At 40.0% G+C, this 9,597-nt stretch overlaps 1 protein-coding gene across 1 annotated transcript; it reads right to left on the bottom strand.

The window, feature by feature from the left end:
- Positions 1-4,540: 4,540 nt before the first annotated feature.
- Positions 4,541-7,579, bottom strand: LOC113034067 (carboxy-terminal kinesin 2-like; the record flags this gene model as incomplete). Its single annotated transcript, XM_026188361.1, has 7 exons — positions 4,541-4,771; positions 4,982-5,134; positions 6,356-6,431; positions 6,575-6,657; positions 6,749-6,888; positions 7,127-7,265; positions 7,397-7,579. Coding segments are annotated over 6 exons (666 nt in total), but the record flags the coding sequence as incomplete, so codon positions are not given.
- Between the last annotated feature and the right edge of the window lie 2,018 nt (positions 7,580-9,597).

Genomic DNA, 9,597 nt, shown 5'->3' on the forward strand with positions numbered 1-9,597 from the left:
TTGGATCCTCATTTATTCCGCACGGCTCGCCTCGGCAGCCGTGACACACTCACTATGTAAGACATGTTAGCAAATTCAGTTAATAAATAATGTATCAAATCTATACAGATGTTTGAAGGTATATTGCAAAGCATGTTTGTTTCTTATGGCTTACAAATGTGTTTGCCTTTAACATAATTTACATTTTATTTATACAGTTTCACAGACGAAACAAAATAGGTTTCCTGAACTGTTCTTCGTGGCCTAATTTTGAATCCTTCTGAGGGGGATGCATTATCCATGAAGGTGGGCAATTTGTTCGTCGATCTCTGACCCTCGCTGACTCTGACGCCTCCTAATTCTGCTTCCAGCCTCGCTGATTAATTTGTTGTCACTGATGCTGTCACCAGTTGTACACAACATCTGTTTGTCCACCAGTCTAATCTGTAATTCAGGTGAACCCAGAATTACCTGCATCTTTGTAATGTTTCAGAAAATATACACTATATGTTGATGGGCTTTGTCCCACTTTTCTTTCCTTTATAAGTAAGAATCTCTGTGGTTTTAATGACAATTCATATACAGATTGTGGAGGACATTTTATTCAACACTCAAAAAAGTTCCTCACCAGCAGACTGTAGTACAATTTCAGCCCACAGTTAATAAACCCATCCAATGCAGCGTTATCAGAGAAATTATGCAAGTGTTATGTTTGTATGTACTGGTAATCTATTTATCATTTATCATGATTCCTGCTCTGATGATTACTTTCTTCTCCTTCTGTAATTTTAATAGATAAAGGATGTTGAACATTAAGCTCCAAACAGGATGAATGAGGAAGACCACAGAGGAGAATCGTGGATGTAGTGAAAGAATATATGCAGATGGTTTTTTTCCTGGTGGAGGAGCAACTTCTGATACCATCTTAAAGAAAAAACACATAAAATTGAAGAGTAAAAATAATGACAACAATATGTCTAAATTTTTTATTAATTCTTTAGAGCAAATGCAGTCTTGTCATGGTCAGAGTTGCCCACTCATATTTAACTAATTCAAATACAATTACTCCATTTAAATGCTTATGTTCTAATAAAAGGCATCGTTTAATACTTCTGCCATGACAACCCAAATAAATCAATGAGAGGGAAACGGGAAGATTAGTCATCAGGCAAGGTTTACTGTTCATTTACCATGCCTTGATAACAGTAAGCTTAACAAAAGAAAAATGTTGGCGACGAGAACAGGTGTTCTGTCAAAACATCCTACCGTAGCGTAAATTTATAGTCTTGTCTATCAATCCGTGCTAACTTATCAGAATATGCTACCTTACGTGGTTAATGGCTCCGTTGTATAGGTAGCGTGTTCAGATGACCCAATCACACTATTAAAACATGCTTCCTGCTGGGATTTATATAGGTAGCATGTTCAGATGACCCAATCACACTATTAAAACATGCTTCCTGCTGGGATTTATATAGGTAGCATGTTCAGATGGCCAAATCACACTATTAAAACATGCTTCCTGCTGGGATTTATATAGGTAGCATGTTCAGATGACCCAATCACACTATTAAAACATGCTTCCTGCTGGGATTTATATAGGTAGCGTGTTCAGATGACCCAATCACACTATTAAAACATGTTTCCTGCTTGGATTTATTTAGGTAGCATGTTCAGATGGCCCAATCACACTATTAAAACATGTTTCCTGCTTGGATTTATATAGGTAGCATGTTCAGATGACCCAATCACACTATTAAAACATGTTTCCTGCTGGGATTTATATAGGTAGCGTGTTCAGATGGCCAAATCACACTATTAAAACATGTTTCCTGCTGGGATTTATATAGGTAGCGTGTTCAGATGACCCAATCACACTATTAAAACATGTTTCCTGCTTGGATTTATATAGGTAGCATGTTCAGATGACCCAATCACACTATTAAAACATGCTTCCTGCTGGGATTTATATAGGTAGCGTGTTCAGATGGCCAAATCACACTATTAAAACATGTTTCCTGCTGGGATTTATATAGGTAGCGTGTTCAGATGACCCAATCACACTATTAAAACATGTTTCCTGCTTGGATTTATATAGGTAGCATGTTCAGATGACCCAATCACACTATTAAAACATGCTTCCTGCTGGGATTTATATAGGTAGCGTGTTCAGATGACCCAATCACACTATTAAAACATGTTTCCTGCTTGGATTTATATAGGTAGCATGTTCAGATGACCCAATCACACTATTAAAACATGCTTCCTGCTTGGATTTATATAGGTAGCGTGTTCAGATGGCCCAATCACACTATTAAAACATGCTTCCTGCTGGGATTTATATAGGTAGCGTGTTCAGATGGCCCAATCACACTATTAAAACATGCTTCCTGCTGGGATTTATATAGGTAGCGTGTTCAGATGACCCAATCACACTATTAAAACATGCTTCCTGCTTGGATTTATATAGGTAGCGTGTTCAGATGACCCAATCACACTATTAAAACATGCTTCCTGCTTGGATTTATATAGGTAGCGTGTTCAGATGGCCCAATCACACTATTAAAACATGCTTCCTGCTGGGATTTATATAGGTAGCATGTTCAGATGACCCAATCACACTATTAAAACATGCTTCCTGCTGGGATTTATATAGGTAGCATGTTCAGATGACCCAATCACACTATTAAAACATGCTTCCTGCTGGGATTTATATAGGTAGCGTGTTCAGATGACCCAATCACACTATTAAAACATGCTTCCTGCTGGGATTTATATAGGTAGCATGTTCAGATGACCCAATCACACTATTAAAACATGCTTCCTGCTGGGATTTATATAGGTAGCATGTTCAGATGGCCAAATCACACTATTAAAACATGCTTCCTGCTGGGATTTATATAGGTAGCGTGTTCAGATGGCCAAATCACACTATTAAAACATGCTTCCTGCTGGGATTTATATAGGTAGCGTGTTCAGATGGCCCAATCACACTATTAAAACATGCTTCCTGCTGGGATTTATATAGGTAGCGTGTTCAGATGGCCCAATCACACTATTAAAACATGCTTCCTGCTGGGATTTATATAGGTAGCGTGTTCAGATGACCCAATCACACTATTAAAACATGCTTCCTGCTGGGATTTATATAGGTAGCGTGTTCAGATGGCCCAATCACACTATTAAAACATGCTTCCTGCTGGGATTTATATAGGTAGCGTGTTCAGATGACCCAATCACACTATTAAAACATGCTTCCTGCTGGGATTTATATAGGTAGCGTGTTCAGATGGCCCAATCACACTATTAAAACATGCTTCCTGCTGGGATTTATATAGGTAGCGTGTTCAGATGACCCAATCACACTATTAAAACATGCTTCCTGCTGGTATTTATATAGGTAGCATGTTCAGATGGCCAAATCACACTATACATAACATAAGTGGTGGCTCGTCCGGGATCTTTGGACATTTTAGTGGAGAGTGAATGTCAGTTTGTTTTGCTTTTAAGTGGGTGAGTGATGGTGTTCATTGTAATTGAGCAAACTCCCTTTAGTGTGTTTCAGCTGGGTGACTGTGCTGCCCTTCCATCGAAGCACTTGTTTGTTGTTTTGCTTTATTGTTTTAGTTTGTGTTTGGTGGCTATCCTGGGTGGGGGTACGCTTCAGAGTTTGGTAGGAGACTATATCTCTGGTCTGCTGCCTGCTCTCGAGTTCGCGTTTAAAGTTGCCTCGAGCCTGGTACACCACTGAAGACTAGGGTAGGGAAAGTAAGGGATTTGTTGTTTTTAGTGTACTTTTGGTTTTGTGTTGTAGCAGGTCAGGTAATCATTTTGGGTTTGACTGTTGTGCTCTTTTGTGTTGGTCACATGTTACTTTTTGTGTGTTCAGTGTGGCAACTTCAGATCCTCATGTAGGGGCATCCATGCTTAAAGATGCCAACTTGCTTCAGAGGAACTTTTAATTTGTTTAGGGGTCCTAGAGGAACCCTTTTAAGGGAGGAGGTGTTACGTCCCTCTGCAGCTTCTAATCGTCTCAGTGTTTTCAGCTGGTGCTAATTGGCCACACCTAGTCAGGTGTGGATAAAAGCATACCTGAGGCAAGCTTCCCGGCAGTGCACTAGTCTTTGCCTTGGTGGCACCAGCCATTTTAGCCAACCTGGTTTTCCATTTTAGGATGAAACCTCTTCTCACCCACACTCTGCTATTCATCTCTGTTTTTATGTTGCGGCTTTTGAGCCGGGTCGTAACACTGAAGATTACAAAGATCAACATTAAGACCAGTCTGTGCATTCAAAGCAGTGACAGAAAAGAGTGTGGGGCATTAACCCCCACTCACTGAAATGGCATCCAAGATGCCTTCATAACTTTAAGAAAAGGAAAGAAAAAAGGCAATAAAATGCAACAGCCTTTAAATTTGGTTTTATTTGTAGAGTAAATGTAATAGCGTACATGTTAAATAAACATTTAATTCCCACGAAACATACTAATGATATGGCAGACATCGAAACAGGTAAAAGAAACAATCATATTTATTCATTTTCATTCATTTAAAATACCCTTTACAAAGTATATATATAGAAACATAATCCAACATATGTGGAAAAAAACAAAAAAAACTGACACCCTGCTTTAAACGCACATATATAAAAGTTACTCTTTTAATAATTTCTACTTTGTTGTCCTGATGACGCAGTCGTTCACCTGCATGTGGTGCAATCCAATTAGGCTGTCAGTAGTACTTCAGGTCTCCCAGCCCTTTGCCAGACAGGAGGAGACACCAACCCCCAGGTAACTCAAACAAAGATGTATTAATATAACATAAAACAGAGCTTTGACCTTGCAAGGTTAATATGTGTGCACGCCATATAAACATTGGAAGGTGTGATGGAAAAATGAATACATTTAATAAAGAAACGATATTGAACAATAAATGGAATATTTTAAAGTAGTGACTGTAAATTAAACTAAAGTGAATCAACGGGTGGTGAGGTGTGGAGCTTACCATGTGTGGCATGCCATCACACATGGCAACTGTCATGACCAACTCAGCGTGGAAACCTGAGATGAACCTAAAAAGTAGAAAACTCAGGGTTTTTTTTTTTTAATAATTCTACTTTTTGTTGGCAGTCGCTGTCCTGATGATGCAGTCGTTCACCTGTGGGGGAGAAAACAAAACAAAATAGTCAAAAATGTTAAAGTTACAGTGAAACTTCAAATCCTTGTACAATTCAGTGGTATTTATACTGTAAACTTAATCCCTATGCTGTAAACTGACATGTAACTCTAGGAATCACTCATTTCAGCCACCTTTGCCACCATTTTCCACATTAATTAGAAGAAGAAATGAAATAAATGAATCGATTAGCTCAAAGAAATTCCACTGCAGACGAGTGTTTTGGTGGTTAAACTGCAAAGCAAGCCACGCACATGGTGCAGGCCACTTCTGTGGGCTCTCAGGGATTTATGTGACTAGTCGACTAATTGTCACTAGTCTGTATCAGACTTACCAGTCGTTCAATCTAATTGTTAACATTTTAATTGATGCCCAATGCTGGTACATTGTGTTCTAAATGTTAGGCAGCGATCTACCACCAGATGGTGCACTGTTGTTGAGAAACGCCATAAATCTATTAATCTACCCTGATCTTCTTGTTAACACTGAGATCGCAGATACACGCAGAGGAAATTAGTTTCCTGAGAGGTGGAAAACCTCTCCTTTAGGAGAGCAGTTAAGTCAATGGGGGAGGGGCTCAGAGTAGAGTCACTACTCCTTCACATCAAAAGGTGACAGCCACCTTGGCCAGGAGGCTGTTCCAGCTGGGCACGTCCTACCAGTAGGAGGCCCCAGCATCCTTGGTCATGCTAGCCAGTTTACATCTATCAGCTGTGGTCAGGAGTGGTCCTTCCTGCTGCCCCCACAACCTGACTAGAAAACGGCTGTATAATGTATTACCTGAATCATTCTCGCCACACTTAGACGTACTTTTAGATTCTCAAATGATTGTCATATTTTAATAGAACATCTTTTGTAGTAATGCATTTTCATTTGTATTTAACAGAATGTGATGAATGGTTTAAGATACCTCTGCGTCTAGTTTGACAGTTTCTATTAATCAGTTCTGAAAATCAACTCAATATCTGAATGTTCCTTAGTTTTACATTAGTTGGTTAGTCTAATTATTTCCCCCTCGATTAGTCGACTAGTAAATAAGACGCCAGGAACATCCCTACTCTTCAGACAAAATGTGAGTATGAATTACACACCAAGGTATTAAAATGGATATGGAGTATGGCTTTGGTTTACCATAAACAGCTGATGTAAGGACATCATTAATGTACTCTGTCCAATGAACACTGGAAACAAGACTGCACTGACCTTGCTGGCAAACCTCAATGAGTTCAGAGTTTCCCCAAAGCTGTCGGGCTCCGGAGCAATGTTAACAAACATCAAGCTGCAAATAAAGACATCCAAAATTAGTGCCAAAGAATAAACAGTCACAATCTGAAGTGATGAGATCAAACGCTGTTAAATATTTTTTGGGGATAAATTCCTTCAGTTTTATGTGTCGTCATTATAAAGATTTGTGATGTCAACAAACTCACGTTTTGCCGTTTCCCCCCCAAACATCCCTGAAGGAGGTACGTGAGCTTCGAGTTCCTGTAAGCTACGTAAGTCTCCTGGAACACAAAGGCCAAAAAAATCATTAATACTGTAAATGTAAAGAAAGCAGGTGTGACATCTAAGACTACAGAAACTGCAGCTGCAGACCTTTTTGGCCAGAGCGGCGATAACGACGCCCAGGTTGGACAGTGAGCTGTTGATGGCGGTCATCTCTTTGAAACGGTCACCCTGAGACTGGCTCTTCACCATTCGCTCACTGCCAGCCAAGTCCACCAGGCACAGAGTGGCTACACACACAGAGAAAACCAACTCTTATAGGAAGCAGTGATCCGTTTTTCCTTCCATTAAAGGTAGTTTTAATACTTTACAAAACACTTCTTTTAGCGCTCAGGGGCTCAAACATTAACGTTGAGTCATCAGAGCAGATTTTGCACTGGTTACAGTAACAATAACTAACCAGACTAAATATTATAGATCCAAAAAGAAGAAGCCACATTCCTGATGCTGGTACTTCCAGTGTGATACATTTGCACTTGACATCCCTGCCGGCATTAACTCCCTCAATATCCAGCTGGAAGACTGAGTGGGAGCGAGACGAGCGGTCATTCTGGGCTGTCTGGGCAGTGGAGCGATTCTGATTGGCCAAAGCAATCAGACGGAGAACCTGAGAGGACGAGGGAACGTTTTAAAACATAGAGCATCGATAAAGTTTGATGTATTTTCAAAGTTTGGTAACAATTTGTCAGCAGATTTGAAATTAATTTGTTCTGAGCTACAGATGTCTGTCTGCTGTACCTGATCCTCATTGGAGACCCGCTCATAGGTGAGATTAGTGATTGTCAATTCGTTGCTGGCTGTCTTGCGGATCTCATGCTCAGGTCTCTTGCTGGACTTGCCGGTGAACACAAGGTCCCTCAGGGTCTCATTGTAAATTTCGACGAAGCTCGCTGTGAACGTGAACTGTGAAGTGAGTGGGGGTTAATGCCCCACACTCTTTTCTGTCACTGCTTTGAATGCACAGACTGGTCTTAATGTTGATCTTTGTAATCTTCAGTGTTACGACCCGGCTCAAAAGCCGCAACATAAAAACAGAGATGAATAGCAGAGTGTGGGTGAGAAGAGGTTTCATCCTAAAATGGAAAACCAGGTTGGCTAAAATGGCTGGTGCCACCAAGGCAAAGACTAGTGCACTGCCGGGAAGCTTGCCTCAGGTATGCTTTTATCCACACCTGACTAGGTGTGGCCAATTAGCACCAGCTGAAAACACTGAGACGATTAGAAGCTGCAGAGGGACGTAACATTCAGTATTGATATTTGTAAATGTAAACTATGAGGATTTATTTATTTTTAATTCTTTTCTTTTTTTTTCTTTTTTTCCCTCTTTTTTTCTTTTTCCAAATAAATGTCCCGATTGAGTAATGAAACTAACCCAAAGGAGAATTCTAACAATATTAGACAGGCCATTCAATATGCTTTATCGTGGACAACTCGTGGCTAAAAACCCACACACACACACACACACAAACCTCTAATCAAACATGAAAACGGATAATCCAGCTGAAGCTTCAGACAGCCGTCAGACAGTGAAACACTGCCATCTGCTGGACTCGAATAACAAAGACGCTGCTTTGACGGGTGAGGGAGTTTCAACAAGTCTGCAACGACTCAAGCATCAAACTACAGAACTATTCTAGCGGACATGGTGCTCTAATGACTGCTTCATTAACGCAGGTCAGAAAGGATCAAACATATCAATAAATTATAAAACACAAAACGTCTCTTATTGCCCAGGGCTCAGGAAGTGAGTGTGTTCCTTATAGCCTATTAAACCTTAGCAGGTTATTTTGATGTGTTACAGATGAAACAGCTATCCAGTAACATTCAGCTACAAAAACGCTTTTTTATAATTACTTTTTTACAGCTTCGCACTTTTACACAAGTTTTATCATCAGTGTCACAATGGCTGCTGCTAAAATTGAGTACAAGATATTTGTTGGCCTGATTAAAAGGTCTTGATGCGTGCTCAATCATCAGGGAAGTAAATCTCCAAAAGTTGATTCTGTTCTTCTGGACGTAGCGTTTTCAGTCAGAGAAACCAGCCGACTGAAGGAACAATGGGCTGGGAGGTCAGTTCCTTAATCATGATTATGCAAATTCTCATGACCATTGATCAACAACCACTGATCAATGGTCCTGAGTACCATTCACAGAGAGTTGGAGAACGGCTGCAATCACAGCATTGTAAGATGGTGACAGATGTACCCTTAGGCCCCCTCCTTGATTCAGAGAGGGTCTTTCCCTTTTCACGTAAATGGCCTCCTTGACTCCGCCCTCAAACCAGCGTTCATTGCAGTTATTGTTGACAATCACATTGTGTCGTGTAACCATCCAGCTCACATATTCAATGTAAATGATTTGTTGAACTGAAGACATGATGAATGTTCCTGCATTAAAACACATCCAGCCTAGTGTTCTCACTCTCCCTAAATGGATCTGTTACATTAGTGATATATGGGAGTTGTGTTTCAGTCTTTTCCACATGAGGACATTTACATTTAGTTTTTGCTTTACTGATGAGTGGCTGGTTAACCTGCAGTGGTTGAAGCATGTGTCGGTCGTCTGGAAGAGTAGGTGTAGAAGACGTCTTTAATGAATGTAATGCTCTGAAGGTGTCAGTGATTACTGTGAATTCATTATAAAAGTGGATTTCAGTGAATAAAGTGAATAAAGACAGGCCCTCATGGTGACGCTCAGGTGTCCATAAAGTGTAACAGGAGAGCTTTGTCATACTTTCAGAGATTTTACATGAGCCAGTCTTTCAAAAATTACATAAATAAATAATTCATTCATTCATCCACAGGAAACACAATGCTCATATCTGAAAGTAAACTCTGATATATATCCCCGACTAGAGTTACTACTAAATAAAGGATCGCCCCAAAATGACTAAATATATAAAGACACTCTCCAGAAGAAGTTAAAGGGATTTTATTTAT

Source organism: Astatotilapia calliptera, chromosome 12 (genome assembly GCF_900246225.1).
Source record: "Astatotilapia calliptera chromosome 12, fAstCal1.2, whole genome shotgun sequence".
In the NCBI taxonomy this organism is placed as follows: Eukaryota; Metazoa; Chordata; class Actinopteri; order Cichliformes; family Cichlidae; genus Astatotilapia; species Astatotilapia calliptera.